At 42.2% G+C, this 18346-nt stretch overlaps 2 protein-coding genes across 2 annotated transcripts in view; both read right to left on the bottom strand.

The window, feature by feature from the left end:
• oma1 (OMA1 zinc metallopeptidase) overlaps positions 1-18346 on the bottom strand; it is a 31452-nt gene that overhangs the window by 7079 nt on the left and 6027 nt on the right. The window contains exons 5-7 of the mRNA XM_020603526.1: positions 17485-17609; positions 16819-16893; positions 16211-16360 (exon numbers count right to left, since the gene is read on the bottom strand). Coding sequence (XP_020459182.1) covers positions 16211-16360; positions 16819-16893; positions 17485-17609 — 350 coding nt within the window. The remainder of the gene's footprint in view (positions 1-16210; positions 16361-16818; positions 16894-17484; positions 17610-18346) is intronic.
• On the bottom strand, positions 8010-10876 carry LOC109962105 (dynein regulatory complex protein 1-like). Its single transcript, XM_020603520.1, has 7 exons — positions 10773-10876; positions 10211-10634; positions 9630-9719; positions 9383-9457; positions 9090-9217; positions 8758-8910; positions 8010-8683 (listed from the first exon to the last, which is right to left on the bottom strand). Exons 1-7 carry the CDS (start codon positions 10874-10876, stop codon positions 8521-8523), a joined length of 1137 nt encoding a protein of 378 aa, XP_020459176.1. The 3' UTR covers positions 8010-8520.

The following is an 18346-nucleotide window of genomic DNA, read 5'->3' as shown; positions in this document are numbered from 1 at the left end:
GTAAGTGGCTGTCAGAAGCCAACAAAAGGATGAAAGGTGCAGAGAAAGAGAAAGAGGCAAGCATAAAAGAAACTCTCACCCTGGTAGATAAAGAAGATGAAATCATAGTTATGAGCACCAGAACACCTCCTGTGCAAAACGCACAAACTACCCCAGTCCTAATCCCCCCCACCTTACCCAGTTAACCCACCTCCACTCGAAAACCCACTTTATCCTGGTCTTAGCACTGTATGGAAAGAAAATCTAACAGTTTCACCCCTCGTGCTACAAAGAGTGACAGGAATGCAAAATAGGGGAGGGATGGTGGGGAAGCTAGGGAAGGGGCAGCCAGGGCTCCAAATGTAATGTACATCTATCGTCCGTGGACAGCTGGAGACGGAAAAAAAAAAAAGGCAACAGAATTCCACACCCCAAAGTAAAAGTAGATTGTAACCCAAATGATGATCAGGGACAGCCACTCAAATACAATAATGCCGATCTCAACCAAAAAATAGACCAACTAATGGGCCGCACTAGAACCAGATATCAAGCATGAGCAAATTGGACAGAAATTAACCGATGCATACAAAAAGATGACGAGGATGTAGATCATTACTACGCCAGACTAAAAGAAGTGTATGCTAATCACAGTGGCATGCAGCCCCCAGAAAATGCAGATAATGGCAGCCCATATGAACAACAACTGAAAATGCCTTCCTAAAAGGCTGTCTGCCCATAATCAGCAGTTTTATCACTAAACACATGATCGACCACTGCACTGCTCACCTGACAAATACACTAGATTATGCCAGACATGCTGAGCAGCACTTTGGGGAAATTTTTTTTTACAAAAGCATAGTTATGAGGAAGCAAAGAGTTAAAAGAGGTAGGGAAAATGTATTCCTTAGGGACAAATAGGAAAAGAGATTTTTCATTAAAAAATCTTTTGACAGAGCAGCAAAAATTAAGATGGAACTTAAGACCTACACTTTTTCTGTCGATATGAATTATTGAGACTGTAACCTGTATGGAAGTACAGTTTGCTTGTAAGTCGTTCTTAATGTTAATTTTATGCAACTTGTGTCAGGTCTGCTGCTTTGCATAGTCTGATATACACACAAAGGAGCTGCGCAAGTAAAATGATATACTAAACTTACGTGTTATAATTCTATGTTTTGTTTTATTTCATTTGGTTTTTACACAACCTTGTCTAAAAATAAATGGAGAAGACATGGAATTCTTCTATGACTGTACTTTAAACATTTCCCCAAGGCCAGACCCTTGTTATGGGAAACTGCACTGACAGCTGCCTACAGCTGACAAACTTGGCATCTTTCATTCACACTCTTATCACAACCTCTCACAGGAGGGAAAACATCTAGATGAGAGCAGGGGAACGGCTATCTTACAAGCACCCAAACCACAATCTGAAAGGCAAATGATGTCATTCTTAGGTATGATAAATTTTTGCAGGAACTGGATTTCCAACTATGCAGCCATCACAGCTCCATTAATGGTGCTAATCTATGACGTTCCGTTAGCAGTAGCAGATCGAATCACACACAGATTAAACAACTGCTAGTAAATTCTGCCACGCTAGGATTTCCAAACTATTCTAAACCTTTTGTCCAAACAGTTGACTGTAAGGGGGGTTACATGACGTCAGTTTTAAACAAGTGTGAGTGAAAGCAATTGTGTGGTTATAATAGCTATATTTAAGAAATGGGTTGAAGTGTTTCCCACAACTGCTCCAGATGCCCTCACAGTAGCAAAGGCACTGGTGATGGAAATAATCCCCAGATATGGAATACCTGAAAAATATATAGTGACAATGGAACTCAGTGTAATATCATTCTTAGTCCAAACTCTACACGAAGACCTGAAACACCATTGTGCCTATCACCCACAACCTGCAGGGTCAGTAGAAAGACATAATGGCATTCTTAAAGCAAAACTAAGGAAAACCATGGATGTCAGGTCCGCTCGGCACGACCTGCCTCTCTTCCGCCTTTCTCTCCCCTGCTCTCTCGATCCTGCGGGATCTGCACCTCAGCTGTGTTGCATTCAGTAACTAGTGACTCGTTTGTCGGTGCGCACAGCTGGGGTGCATCCCGATGATTACCTTCCTCCTTATTTATACCTCTGGCAGACGCTCTGTCATCGCTGGAGCATTAACTTGCATACCCCGTAACAGCCTATATTCGTGGTATGTATTGTACATCATTTTGTTTTCCACGCTGACAATTCCTGTGCTGTGGATCGCATTTTGTATGTTGGTTATATGTTTTGTGTTATACGTCTCTAGACGTCCATGCTGACAGTTCCTGTGCTGTGGATCTTTTTATGTTTTTTCCATTTGGTTACCTAGACGTTAATTTTGATATCCACGCTGACAGTTCCTGTGCTGTGGATCTCATTTGGTACGTTGGTTACATGTTTTGTGTTATACGTCTCTAGACGTCCATGCTGACAGTTCCTGTGCTGTGGATCTCTTTATGTTTTTTCCATTTCGTTACCTAGACGTTAATTTTGATATCCACGCTGACAGTTCCTGTGCTGTGGATCTCATTTGGTACGTTGGTTACATGTTTTGTGTTATACATCTCTAGATGTCCACGCTGACAGTTCCTGTGCTGTGGATTTCATTTTTTGTTCACCAATCCACATGGGTAGTTTGTCTATTCACCTGTCTGTCCTGTTCCTCCCACTCTCCTGGTTTTTGCCATTAGCCTGTTTGCTCCCCTGGTCGTCCTGGTCTCCTCAGCCGTCTTTGCCCAGCCCTGGTTGTATGTGTTAATTGATTCTGTTCCTTTTTGTGATTCCCACCATTAAAACCACCTTTTTACTAGCACCTGGGTCAACAATCATGAGTCCTACCTCAGTTCGCCCTCACCCTCCTGATGAGGGGGACTAAACCTTAACAGAATGCTCCGGCCAACAATGGACTCAGCTGGCTCAGGTGCTAGCCTTCACTCATCTCCATTCACTAGCCACAGACTTAATCATCCCTGGTCACAAATCAAAGAGACCTACCTTAGCCCCGTGGAAGCCCGAGATATTTACCAGCAGCTCAAAGCTCAAATGTTTACCCCTTTTTCGTTTTTCCCTGAGGAAGCTCCCAAGCCCTCACCTCCACAGACTGTTTGTCCCTCCATACGGCTAGGCGCCATTTTTCTGTCTCCTGTCCCCGAGCCCACTCCAGTGTCCACCGGTTTTGCCTCCTCACCCTATACTGGTACGAGGTTGGCCCTCTGTCCAGGTGGTCCTGGAGGGGGATGGAGCAGGAGGAAGGGTTGATGCCAGCCAGCTCCCCAGCAGCTCAAGCCCTTGTTGCAGCTCCAGCCCCAGCAGTCCAAGCCCTCACTGCAGCTTCAGACCCAGCAGCCATCTCTGCAGCTTCAGCCCCAGCAGTCCAAGCCATCGCTGCCGTTTCAGCCCCCGCTCCAGCCTCCATGTGCTCCCCATCCACATGCTCCTCACCAGCTGCAGCCTCCACGTGCTCTCCAGCCAGCTCCTCGCCGGCCTTCATGAGCTCCCCAGCCAGACCTCCAGCTGCCGCAGCCCTCGTCTCAGCCAAACCTCCAGCTGCCGCAGCCCTCATCTCAGCCAGTTCCTGTTCTTGTCTCCGGGCGGGTCGGCCAGCGCGCCGACGCCGCCCCGTCTCCTTCAGTTCCAGTTGTTGTCTCTGGGCGGGTCGGCGTCAATGCCACTCTCCGGCTTCCAGCTCCTGAGGGGTTCGCCGACAGCACCACCCTGCTTCCTGCACCGCAGGGGTTTGCCGACGGCGCCACCCTGTTTCCTGCACCAGAGGGGTTCGCCGTCATCCCGGCCCTTGCCCATGGGTACTCCATCCCAGCTGCAGCCACCGTCCCATCTGGTCCTCCAGTCACCGCTGCAGTCACCGTCCCCACCATTCTCAGTCTGGTGCCTTGGTCGGCCGCTCCTCCGGGGCCTTGTCCAGTCCCGAGATCGCCCTCCACAACGGTGTCTATGCTCTCAAGCCTGGCGCCGGGGTCGTCCCATCCTCCCAACCGGCCGCTACACTTTCAAGCCTGGTGCCGAGGTCGTCCTCCCAACCGGCCGCTACACTTTCAAGCCTGGTGCCGAGGTCATCCTCCAGAACTGTCCTTTGTCACCCCCTAGCCTGACGACTGTGTCGTCCTCCAGAGCTGTCCTTTGTCGCCCCCTAGCCTGATGACTGTGTCGTCCTCCAGAACTGTCCTTTGTCGCCCCTGCCTGGTGCTTATGGGTCACCCTTGGTGGCCTTGTTTTCTTTTGGCGACTAAAGCTTAACAATGGAGGAAACTGGAAAGAACTGGATTTATTGTCTATCATTAGTACTCTTGAACATGCATGTAACTCCCACAGCACATGGGTTAACACCCTTTGAACTAATGTATGGTAGACCTTACATTATTCCACAATTAAAACCCTTCCAGCATCCAGATGAAGAGGCTGAACAAACCTTAGCAGATTATATAGCGACAATGCTAACATACAAGGAGGTTGTTTGTGCTAATTCTGTTCCAGGGGAACCAGTGGCGCCGCAAATCAAAACTGTGAAACCTGGAGACTGGGTGCTACTGAAGGTGATTAACAGAGAAAGCCGGTCCAGTCCAAGGTGGTAAGGTCCATACCAGATATTGCTCACCACACCTACAGCAGTAAAGATAACTGAGAGGACATCCTGGATTCATCTGTCCCACTGTAAGCTGGTGACACCTTTATCCTCCTAAAATAGGTAAAGGACAGTTAGCTACACACCACTGCTCTCTGAGGCAGCAAGTCTGATTACAAAGGGGACTTGATCCAATAGGGAAGAGTCATCTCAAACTCAGTGAAGAAACCATCAGCCAATAGGAGCATAGAGTGTGACCTAAAATATGCATGGACAGATAGAGGAGGATCAGGAAACCAGCTGGGGACTGTTTGGACAAACCTCACCTGTAAAAGTTAGACCTGAGAGTATAACAAGAAATAAGCCCAGTCACATTGGCATCTTAATTATGTCAACTATAGCAATAGTTGTAATCTTATTACTTCACTGGCTCTTCTCTGAAAAGCCACAGACAGTGACAAAGTTGAGAAATAAAAGGAACCTTGAAATTCATTACCCTATGCCTGAGATAAAGGACAAAGAAGGCGATACCATAGTGACAAAAATTGACCTGTGTAACCTTATACAATGTTATGGAGACCCAAACCATTACATTTGGGCAGACAAGTATATCTGTACTCAGGATGAGGAATGTGGTATGTATGAGGATAGTATCATATACTGTCCCACGTGGCACACCGGACCCTTAGATTGGGGATATAATCCCACTTCCCCACAGAAGAATCATCTAACTATAGTTAAAGGCATCCCTCAACATTGTACATTTAACAGCTGTAACCCCCTTCTCATAACTCTAAAAGATGCCAGACCATCTGATAGTGGCATATATCCCCTAGGCGTATATCTGAGAGGAAGTGGCCTAATAGGAACCTTCTGCTTAAAAATTACCGAAGTAGATACAAAATCTCCTCCCTCAGGTAGTCTTCACAATACTAATGCATCTCTAGTGGATGAGGGAGTAGAATACCTGAAAGGCCTTACATGTAATGGCCCTAGAAACAGGATATGCTGATAAAAATGAATGGTTTGAGTGGATGACGTTTACTGCACAAGAAAGTAATGTTAGTAATTGTATCATGTGTTCTACTGCCAGACCTCAATTAGGAACTGCTCCTCTTCAATTGAATGAATTGGCAGATTCTACAGGATTACAATGCATACTACAGTTGCTTGATAAGGCTTTTTCTCCAACCACTGAACAATGTAAATCTCTCTCTTTACTGTGTCCACCAGTAAACAAAAGAGACGTTCCTCCCTCAGTAGACATTTATCCTGGGAATAATACATGCTTTGTGCGCTCTGGTCCTTGCAAGAATGTCCACAACCTGCCTCCTGCCTGGTGTGAGGAGACCTTCAACATCACCACTGACAGTGGTGACTATTCTGCCACCTGGTTTGTGAACCAAACTATCTCAAGGGCATACAGATGGTGGATATGCAGAGATGGTAAGTTGAGACCCAGACTTCCCTCACAGTGGCGAGGCAGATGTGCCCTGGTGCAGCTGCTGATGCCTTTTCACATATTCTCATTGAGAGAATACAAGGAGCTGGGGGAAAGGCTGTTATTTGCATCCCGCCTACATTGCAGAACCAGGAGAGCAGTTAGCCCCAGAGGTTCGTTTGACAGCAGAGTGTACATAGATGCAATTGGCATGCCCCGAGGGGTACCTGATGAGTTTAAAGCTAGAAATCAAATAGATGCAGGGTTTGAATCTTTTCTTTCCTGGTGGGTCACAGTAAATAAAAATGTGGATTGTATTAATTACTTGTACTATAATCAACAACATTTTGTAAATTATACCAGAGATGCGAAAAGAGGCATAGCAGACCAACTAGGCCCAACTTCTCTCATGGCATGGCAAAATAAGATGGCCCTAGATATGTAGTTAGCCGAGAGAGGGGGAGTATGTAAGCTGTTTGGAACATTTTGTTGTACTTTTATACCTAACAACACTTCCCCAGATGGCAGCATCACCAAGGCCCTTGAAGGATTGACAGCCCTATCCGAGGAGCTGGCTGAGAATTCTGGCATCGACAACCCCTTCACCAGCTTCCTGGAATCTTGTTTCAGGAAATGGAGTGGCTTCTGGGTTGATTTCTCTGCTCGTGGCTGCAGCCCTGCTGGTAGTGTGTGGCTGTTGCATTCCCTGTCTGTGGGTACGGATGCAGAGACTGATAGACGCTGCTCTGACTAAGACAATGTACCAACAGGTTTGTGTCGCGGAAGGAGAAGAAGAAGAAGATCACCATGAACCGGACGATTGGGTTTGAAAAAAGACTTCCCCGATTCTGATCTGAGTGAACCATGTATGACTTGTTTTAATGAAAACCTGAAAAGGAGAGTTTAAACAATGAGATCCTGGGATGATCAAGATTAAGAATTATGCTGTAAATAAAATTATTCTAAAAGTTTAAACAGGAGGGAATGTTATAAAAATTCTGTTATTAGACATGATTTTTACAATTTAATGTGTTTTAAACTTTCAGAACAGAGCCATGTGAGAAACTGAAACTGAAGGACATTTTCTGTCTTTCATGTGAAACTCTGTGTACTGTGATATACTCAACTACAGACTGTTCCAGACGAAGCGAGACACAACCGTTAACTATAAAAGCATGTGTCCCAGTATGATTAGTGTCTAAGTCGTGTTATCAGGGCATGCCTGTTTACTATATATATATTATGTTGTATGAACCTACCTCACTCAGACAACTCTGTATGCTCATGCTGACTTGTCTCCTTGCTGCAAGTAAACTAATTACTTAAAAAGATTCCAGTGACTTCTGTGCTTCATTAAAAATTCCTTTGACAGTAAACATTGTTCTCAGTTTGCAGTGGTCTACGGAAGGACAAACAGTGAACTGGCTACAGGATCACTTATGATGAGGTTGATCTACTGTAAATTAAAATTTTAAATTTCATTCATGCTTTTCAAAAGATTCCATGTAGTTTGAATCTTTGTTAAAAGGGTTGAAAATGAGAAATACTGTACATTGGTGTTTATATAAAGAAAAGCATTCAGTGGCTATAGTAGAGATACAGTGTCATGCCTGGAGGCTGAATTTGTCAAAAAGAATTCTCTCTAATTTGTCCTCATGTCCATAGTTTTCACAGCTTTTACATACACTTTTCCCTGAATGGTTGACACATTCGTGCTCTTCCTGACACTATAACCATGGAAGCAAACAGATTCACAGCACTAACATACTAGATATGAATGGTGCAGATGCAGGAAGTACATCCTGTGCTGCACCTTCTTGGTGATGGTGCCGATGTTGGATGTTCAGGTCTTGGGACAGAGCGCCAGTTATGTGCTCCCTCATTGTTTTCAACATTGTCATGTTGCAGCCTGATCACAATACTGGACCTTCTTCATGATTTGTTATAGTTATTCAGCCTCCAACACATGGTGCATGTGATGTAGTTTCAGTGTGGGTTAAAATATAAACTACTGGGATTACAAGCTGTAAACAAGTATTTGAGAGCAATATTTATAGTGTAATATTGTACAAAACAAGGTAATGGCACATTATTAAATTAAGCTATAAATTCCCAGTAGCCAAAGGAGATGACAGCAAAGCAGGTTATGCATGTTTCATTAGTCATATGGTCTACAAGTGAATAGAAGAAAGAGCAGATACAGTATGTATTAAAGAGTATGATTAAAGATTGTGTCTATTGCAGAACAAACAGAGAGGTAACTAATAACATTAATACATATGTAATGCATATAAGAGTCCGAATGAGCCATGTCAGTGCAGCCTACATAATAATACTAGAACTGAAACTGACTTCTAACTGTAATGCAGTCTTTATTTATGAATTTTTTATATCTGTGCTTTTCTTTCTATAACATGTAAAAAATGTATCCTATGAAAAAGGTTCAAGATGCTTTAGATCATTTATGCCTGTAGAATTGTTTTTATTTTGTTTTGCGATGCTTCTTCACTCTTGAAGCTTTAACCAAACTCTCTTTTCCCTCAGCTGCACTGAGTGGTTGTTGCAGCAGCATCCGCAGTTCTGTGTTCTCGTGCTCCAGGCTCTTTGTCTCAAAGGTGAGGTCCGAGATGTCTGTGAGGATCTTGCTGGAATTACAGAAAAAAAAAATTTTATGACTCATTTGTGTGTGTGTGTGTGTGTGTGTGTGGTTGTTACTCACATGTACTGCTTCAGTGCTTTCTCTGCAGTGTCCCAGAGTTTAAGTTTGTCCTCCAAGATAATGTTGCCCATACTCTCCCAGTAGGCTTTATCCTCTGAACTATCCTGGGTTTCTAAATGCAGCTGGTTGGTCTGTTGGTGGGCTGAGCTCTCCCTTAGAAACCACCAAGAGCATATTAACATCACATATTCATAGAGAAAGACTGCCTAAGTGATGTCTCACTAAATATTATGTTGAAAACATACATGCAGTCCTGATAACTAAATGCTTTTGTTGACATGGAAAATAAATAGATAAGCTTCGGTTGGTCATTTCTATAAATGTGATCTAACCTGAATCTCATCTGCTGCTCAAGGAAACTTTTAAGAGCAGGTAGGACATGTTTAGGATCGATGAGTTCAGAGGTCAGATTAGTCATAGAGCTGGTCTCTGCTGTCTCAGCCAGCTCACCACAAACATCCTGTAGGAAGAAAAAACACCGACGGAAGATGCAGAAATAGTAACTGTCTAATTACAATCATCTTCTCAGTCAAAGACTTAAGGCAATACTTTGCTAAACTCATTTCAAAATATTATTTTTTAGGAGGATCCCTCCACTGCTCTCCTCAACTCTGTCCCTCCTCACCTCAGTCTGCTGTTGATTGTACTTTAATAAGAAAGGAGCCAGCTTGGGTACATCCTTCTCTTCAATGCCCAAAGACTGCAAGAAAGAAAACAGCATGTCTGGTTGTTCAGGATTGTCCCTGTATAGTCCAACAGCAAAACACCCACTCTAACTCCTAAGGTATCTGCTACATATTGTACCACAGTGTCTGTAACGGCTGTGCTGTATTGTGAGAAAACAGGAGAAAAATAAGAGGACATGAACTCACACTCATTAGAGTGTCTAGCTTCACAACAGTCTGTTCTTCCTTCTCCAGCAGAGTCAGCAGCTCTAGGGGTTTACCCTCAGTTAGGAAACCCTGAGACAGGAGGAGGAGAAACATTTGGTTGGAGATGCTTGTCACACAATGTCACAGTATTGCTTTCTTGTGGTGTTGTAACTAACATTGTCATTTGCATTCTGCAACACATTTTAGAAAAAGCTTCAACTCCAGTCTGCAGTCAGGCGCTTTCTATTAGCTATAGCAAAGCAGCAAGTTGGGACATGTTAAAGGCCACCGACGAATTAAGATGGCAGCATTAACAGAAGGAATAGTTCATTTGAGGAGCAAGATTTATTTGCTTTATTGCCGAGAGATAGATGTTCACACTCTCTGTACATTAAATACAAAACTACAGCCAGGAAACAGCTGGCCTAGCTTAGCATAGAGACAGGAAACAACTAGGCTGACTCTGTACAAAGGTTGAGACTTCCAGCACCTCTATTGTTTAGAACAAATTTTGTTCTAAAGATGTATCTGCTTAATAAACTATTTCTGTAATAAACATGAATAATGAACTCCTTTCTCACCACCTCATCATACAGCACCTCCATCACTTTATTCAGTGTCTCCATTGACAGCTCCTCCCCCTCCACATCTGCACCACTCTCACTCTGCACCGCTGTCCCTTCTTTGTGCATTTCCATGTCTGAGCTCTCTGCATTGGTCTCCAGCCCACCTGAGGCACCCATCATCTTGTGGTTGCACTGTAAAGCCTGTCCAGTTTGAAACACCTGGGAGATGCCCTGGCGGCTGTGCCTGTGGGCCTGTTTCTGAGGCTGGATAGGACTGGAGCATTCCATGAAGGCCATAGGAGGCTGCTCCCAGGATAAACCAAGGTTCTTGCAGATCAGCGAGTCGATGACCAAAGCCCTCTCTGCTAGTTGATTCACCTCTGCATCACACATTAGCCACATCTCCTTGTATTTTCTGGAATTAGCAGCTGCAGTGTGCCTGCAGGGAGTGAAGGAGGGGTGGAGGTGTAAAGAAAAGAGGAGCAGAAGAGGACAAAAATTCAGGTATAAGTAGTAAGCTGTAGTACAGTACTATATGTCAGTGTCACTTTAACCTCATAAGGTAATCATAACTCACTTAAGTTTCTTCTGCATGTTCTCAAATTCCTGGATGCTGCGTTTGTAGTCCTTGATTGTAAGTTCCTTCTCCTGACAGGAACTCTCATCCACCAGATGTTTCATGTTATAAACCAAAACATTGGTCAAATTCAAATATTTAACTGACAGTGACACTGGGTAAAAAAAAAATTAAGTGATCACCTACAATACTGAGAGGCACATGAAAGTCTGATCCAAATTTCATGGTAATCTATCTTATGGTGACATCAGAAGAAAAGTCAGTAGGGTATATCCTCTGAGAATTCATGGCAAAACCATTCAGTAGTTGTTGAGATATCGTATAGTTCAACAAGACATTATTTAACAAAGGTGAAGAAAATCATGTGAAATTAATCAAGTCAATTAATCAATTTATTGTTGCTCAATTAAAAGACAGTGTACTCAGATGTCCTGTGTAACAAACCCTATACATCTGATTCACGTGGACTAATTATTTACATTTGCTTCTTCAACCAAACATGTTCCTACCTTGATCTTGGCCTGCAGCTTGATGGAGGCCATGTCCAGGGCACTGATTTGATCCTCCATCCTTTCTATTTCCTCTACTTCCTAAATAGATAGATAGATGATAGACACACAAATAGATGGATAGAGTTATCTGTTGCATTGGAGCTGGCTATTTTGAGCTTCCTGCAGCTCTTGTGGTATCACCTCCACAGTGAACTCCTCAGCCATTGACAGTTTTCTGGTGATCTCCTCTAATTTATTCTCGAAGAAGTTTACATCTTGTACTAGCTGCTCCAACCTACACCAAGAAGGACAAACAGGAAGGTGGATAATAGAAAGCAATACATATTTTTACAATTTCACATTAGCTATTTTTAAAAGTTTGTATTCAACATGGAAGAAGTGTGGATTTTTTTAAAGTGACCTTTTTGTTTGATCTTCTTCCAGCATTGTCCTTTGCTGTGACTCTTCCACATCAGCTGCAGTTGGAATGTTCTTCACTAATGTTGTACTGGGATGTTGCACTGGGCCAGTTTTATGAGGATCACTTTGGAGCTTGGTGTAGTCTCTGCCGAGGAGTCGTTTAGTTGACGACTGCATTGGTTCTGGGTCTGGTTTTGATCCATCTTTTGCTAAACAAATAGAAAGGATGTGCCAAGAAGTTATTTGAAATACAGAGAACTCAAGTCAATATTCATTATCTATTTTACTGCTCTGGATAGCAGGGCTGCTTCTTGGGGAAAGGGTTAAGAGAAAGCATGCAGTCATTTTCCACTAAAAACACCATCAGTAAATTATGTTTTCTACCCAGCCCGTGCACAGAGAATGTAAATCAGGTTTAATGTCAGTATGTAAATGTCCCCATTCATTCTGAGAAATCTGCTTTAGCACTAGTGCCTGTACATTTACAGCAAAGCAAGGACTGAAACAAATGTTTGCAACTTAACAATAATTACTTTAGTATGTGTCATACACTCAGTAACTATAAAGGTCTTTTTTTTTATCTTCCAGAATTTTTTATCAATTCTATTCCATAATCCTGATTTACATCAACATTTTTTTCCTTCCTTACCATTTTTGTGTCTCTGTATAGGAGGCAATTTAGTGAGAGATCCAGCCCTGGGGATGCGTGACCGTGCTCCTACCGGCCCCCTCTTCATTTCCAGTGGATCATCGGGGGGGTTGGGAAGGGCCTTGAATGGATCCTCAGCACTGAATGAAGATGGAAACATTGGCTTCTGGTGCCACATATCAGCAGAATATTATTGTGTGAACAATGAGCCAGAACTTTGGTTCACCAATGAAAATACTTCTGTCTAGAAAGAGAGCATATGACTGATGGAGAAAAAAGAAAAAAAATACAATACCAGAACGGAAAATGAACCATAGGTGTAAAATGCAGAGGTTGAAATGAAAACGTCCACTATGCAGATTCTTTGATTTAAAAGTAGCAACACCACAATGTAAAGTTGCTGAAACACAAGTAAAAGTCCTGCATTCAATCTTATTTGTGGCTTTAAATGCGTAAAATTATGGAAGTATTAACAAAAAGTCCCTGAAGTTTCAAAAGTAATCTGTACTACAGCAGAATGACCCTGGTCAATGTAACAATATACTACATGATTTAAAAAGCTGCTGATAAAGATTAGGCTATTTTTTATTATCAATTAATTAGCCAGATATTTTTGTAATTAATCAATTAACCACGAGGTCTATACAAAATGTCAGAAAACAATGGACAATAACGCAATTAACCGAATTTTGGGTCATTTTATGTCCATAAGTGATATAAACTAACCTAAAATGCGAACATATCCCTTGTTTTGGGCCAAAACCGAAATGTATACAGTGACAAGAGAAAAGCAGCAAATATTCCTCTTAGACAAGCTGGCATAAGTGAAGTTTTGAAATAACAAAATCAAACAAACACAGACCCCTACAGCTAAAATGATGAATCGTGTATTGTAATAGTTGCTGAATAATTTTCCGTTGATTAACAAAAACATTAATTGATTTAACTGTTAAAGCTGAAGATGTACACAGTATTTTAATTATAGCTAATAAAGGTGGAACACATTTTTACTGTTCTATAGCAATGGGTGGTTTATGCATCTTTGTATTATGGTAACATCTTAAGTTTTGTCTGTAAATTCTTCATCTGCAGAGTAACTAAAGTATACCTGTCTTTAGAGTTACAGCAATTAGTTAACTGACTGATCAACAGAAAATTATCCAGCAGCTACAATGATTATCAATTAATTCGTTTACAGCAAGGAGATAAGAGCTCCGTGAAAGGACAATATCAGCTTACGGCTAAATCACCGGCGTTAGCACTCTTTGGTTGTTTCTAGCTAAAATAAATCTAAAATAAATGTCTAACGGGATACATTTCTAGTAAGGTAAGACGTTAGACTTTACTTATCGTTACATTAACTGAAAATGTTACACGGTCGTTTATATTTGTAATTACATTTAGATTATAACAGAGTGTTAGCTAAAACACGTCCGTATTTGAGTAAATGTTTACTACCGTTAGCAACTTAAGCAGCATTAGTAGATAGGCTTTCAGTCATACTATGGTTTCTTGAAACGCGTGCTGCTTCTTAGCACCTCTCCGTCTAGTCATGAAAAAGCTCTACACAACAGAGTTTTTTTTTAATGAAAGTTAGCTGATATGCAGTTTAACTTCCCCTCTTTGCTGTTGTTTTGTTTCAGGTTTGTTGTCCAAGCTACGTCAGCGGTATTTGGTTACCATAGAGATGAAGGGTGAAGGCGCAGAGGGACTTCTCATTCACTCACTCATAGGGTTGTAAAATCCAACAAATTTAATAAGTGTAGTTGGAACTGTTGACTTATTGTTTAATTAAATTAACTAAAAACATTATGATTTAGTTTTATTGCATTTTCACCACAGGAAATCCAAACATCATGCAAATTGATGGTCAATTTTTGTACTCTGAACCAGTGACAGGTCTTTTGTAGAAAAGCGTTCCCCCGCCGAGCTGCTCCCCCTGTTAAAAACTCAGTTTCACGTAGCACCCTCCTCAGTGGCAGTGGTTGTGGATAATGTTAGGGTTCCTCTTATGGGAAACACATCGCGATATGGAAACAGGTTTCGACACAACACACCGGACCGACGCTCCGCCACTTTTTCCCCCAAGAGGGGAAAAAATAGGTTTATTTGCATAATCTGGATAAAATTCATAACGTTGCATTATTGTGAGAGGTTGCCTCTATGGCATTTATTCATCTATTTAGTTTTGTTGACGTTGTTGATAACTGTATGGGGGAAAAAAAACGTATTGATTAATTTGCGCCGGGCGGTGGCGTCACTTCCGGGATACAGACTTCCTGTTTAAGGCTCTTCCATGCAGCAGCAGCAGAAGAAGAAGCTTTATTCATTGTCATTGTAACACGTACAACGACATTATGTTTGGAGCCGAGGTCACCGGGCCGCTGCAAGCATACGCGCCACCATCACGGTCAACCGGGGGGTTCAGTGTCTTGCCCATGGACACTATGACACGTGGACTACAGGCACCGAAACCTTCGGCGGGTGCAACAGACGACAGCTCTACCCACTGCACCACTGCCGCCTCCTTCCCACCATACCCACTCCTTCAAATACACACATATAGTTGAAAAAAAAAAAAAAAAAAAAAGTTATGGCCCTGACGATCCAGGCAGGCAGTAGCAAAGGCAGAGATGCCATTCACTTTATCAGAAGTCATCAAGATGATTTTTAAGTCAATTTTAATGTAAACAAAAGTAAAATATCATGCAAGCAGTTACAGACATTCCCCCTGTCTGTCCCACACACCCACACACAAACTCCACACTCATTATTCTCTCACTTAGAAACTCCCACAAGACCATGAACACATAGATGTACTTAGCTTCCCAATCAAACAGCCTCTGCCTCTCATGCCACCAGTGGACTTAATGTGCTTTGCTTAAGCATGATGAGTGCACTAGTGGAGGTGGAGTACCCTGACAAGAGTCAGGTTAAGTAGCTGTGCTGCATGGAACAGTTTGTGTTGAGGAATGTATTACAGATAACAGGCCTGAAAGTTTTCTCAGCACACATGCAACGCAGGCCGATGAATCCTCCCAAACAACGGTCTTCATTACTTTGCTGCTTGTGGCCACAGCCTGGCCTCGACAGCAGCTTTTGCTGGAGGTCAATCTACCACACAGGGATATGATATGACACACAGGCACATGCAATACAAATAACACACACCCTCGCACAATGAACACATACATACTCAATGACACAAGCACTTGATGGAGAATTAGTGGTTCACCCATCTGTTCCTCTTTTGTGCATAGTGTGCTTGACAATGTATTAAAAGTCCAACTTATAGCAAAGATTCAATTAAATGCAGTGTTAATCTTTCTCTTTGCCTCAGATACAAACACACACATGTAAATTGCAATGGTGCTTTCCATAAAATTTGCTGCATTAACCGCTTGTTGATTTCCTTCTGGCTTTAAGATACCCTTGGCTGTCTCACCCCAGTATCAGCACAGTGTGTGAAACTGAGTTGTGGGACTAGCCCTTTTCTTTCAGGTCCTCAACTCAAAGCTTTTAAAACCTTTAGTTAAACAGATATCCAAGTCCCTGTGTGGCAAAATACGTTTTCTGTCTTCCTGAAACCCTGCATCTTTTCCTCTCCTCCCCAAGTCTCTCCTTCCACTTCTCATGTCTGCAGGTGGATATGCATCTCTCCAGACACTTCATTAGTTCCATTAAGACTCCTAAAGCTGCTTCTGTTTCTCCTAAACAACAGACAGGTGTAGGGATCTCCTTTCACATCGGGATCAAAGTCTTACTTTAGAGAAACTGATGAATCACAGCTGCAGGTATGTGTTTACTTGTATAAATGAGGTGAGAAATATTGAGAGCCACTCATAAACCATGCTGTTATTTGTTACATATGTCTGTACCTGGGGTATGAGGCGGTCCAGCTGAGTGGATCTGTTTCTGTGTGATGGATGTGTAGAGAGCCACTCGGGGAGGCTGGGCTCTCCGGTCAGCTGGCATTGGATTTCCATTTGCTGCCAGAATACGGGGCCCGCTCGCACATCTGCACATGCCTGGGAAAGACACACACAGACCTCATGTCATCACAAACACAGACTCAGTAGGGGTTTTCCATTATATGAACTTACTGAAACATGTCAAGGTGATTAATGGTTGTCATGGGTTGTTTTCTCTAAGGTGCACTATCAAATGGAATCATCATTTCATTGTTTTAACTCATTACTGGCCCTGAAATGCAACTGTCTTAACTTTTCTTGGAATGTGTTGCAGGCATCAGAATTGAAATGAGTGAGTGTTTATTTTGAACAAATAATAAATTGATGAGGTACCACATCAAATAATGTGCTGCTGTGTTGTTTTCAATGTAATAGAGGCCACAGATGATTTATAAATCACTATTTTCAGATTTAATTTTGAGTTTACATACTGTCCCAACTTTTTCTGATTTGGGGTTGTATAAAATAAGTGGAGTGCCCCTGTTTAACAAATGACATGTTAGAAATGATGATACCTTAGCAGCCAACTGCAATCCGACTTGGTCGGCTTCAGCCTCCAGTATCCTACTATAGGGGCGGCTGAACATCAACTGAGGGAGAGAAAAAGAGTGTCCATCTACGAGTTTGTGCAGACTATAAGATTCATACATATTTAATTATATAATACATAATTGAATTTATACATTTATGACCATTTCACCAAAAAATCTGAAACATTTTGAGCTTCATAAACAGATGTTAAGGTAGAAGTGTTGTACCAAAGTGCATACAATTGTACAGCTGTATCTAATAAAGCGGCCAGTAAGCGGTATTGTAATTCTTCCTCATTTCAGTGGCAGCCATGAAGTGGTATTATACTGTGTATATACTCACTGGCTACTTTTTTAGATACACCTGTACAATTGAATGCAATTCAGTGAATACACCTCTGAATATAATGTAGTCCAGTACAACACCACCTTTAATTATGACCTCAATAATAAACATATAATTGAATTTATACATTTATGACCATTTCACCAAAAAAACTGAAACATTTTGAGCTTCATAAACAGATGTTAAGGTAGAAGTGTTGTACCAAAGTGCATACAATTGTACAGCTGTACCTAATAAAGCGGCCAGTAAGCGGTACATGAAGTGGTATTATACTGTGTACATGCGTAGCACTTTGAATGTGTCACCTGTGTAAGCTTGCCCTGCACCCACTGCCCCAGCAGTGCCAGGCTGTCTCGAGGACACATGGCCCAGATGGCAGTCAGCAGAATAAAGGACAGGAGCTCCACAACATGAGACAGACTGGCCTGTTCTGATGACAAGGAGGCTGTGACAAAGGACAAAAAGACAGAAGAAGGAAGGAGAGGTTTCGGGTGCAAAAGACAGTGTCTGGATAGCAAGAAAAAAACAGTGGTAAAAGTTTCTGGGAGGTGACTGAGGCAGCTGAAAAATACTGATTGCTTTCATCTCCTTTGTAAAACCTTTACTCCGTAATAGATTTAGAGGTTTTAACAGCCAATCAAATAGAACACACCTAGTGGGTAATACCAAGTCCATAGAGACTGTGTCTGCCCTCGACCACCTAAATTATATAAATCAAAAATCAAGTCAAGAGGAGTTATTCAAAAGAACCTAATTAAAATTAAGATGACTCCTCTTACGCAACAAAATAAGAGGACGCTCAAATGTGGACTATTAAATATCAGATCTCTCTCATCTAAATCTCTGTTAGTGAATGATAAGTGAACATCACATTGACTTATTGTGTCTTACTGAAACATGGTTACAGCAGGAAGAATATGTCAGTCTAAATGAATCCACTCCACCTAGTCACAGTAACTGTCACATCCCTCGAAACACAGGCCGAGGTGGTGGCGTGGCAGCGATCTTTGACTCAAGCCTATTAATCAACCCTAGACCTAAACATAGTTATAACTCATTTGAAAGTCTCACCCTGAGTCTCTCACACCCAAAGTGGAAGGCTCAAAAGCCTGTTCTGTTTGTTATTGTATACCATCCACCTGCTCCTTATTCAGAGTTTTTAAGTGA

Source organism: Monopterus albus, unplaced genomic scaffold (assembly GCF_001952655.1).
Source record: "Monopterus albus unplaced genomic scaffold, M_albus_1.0 scaffold61.1, whole genome shotgun sequence".
Classification (NCBI taxonomy): Eukaryota; Metazoa; Chordata; class Actinopteri; order Synbranchiformes; family Synbranchidae; genus Monopterus; species Monopterus albus.
The sequence above is the reverse complement of the archived record's forward strand: the minus strand, read 5'-3'. Positions and strand labels throughout refer to the sequence as shown.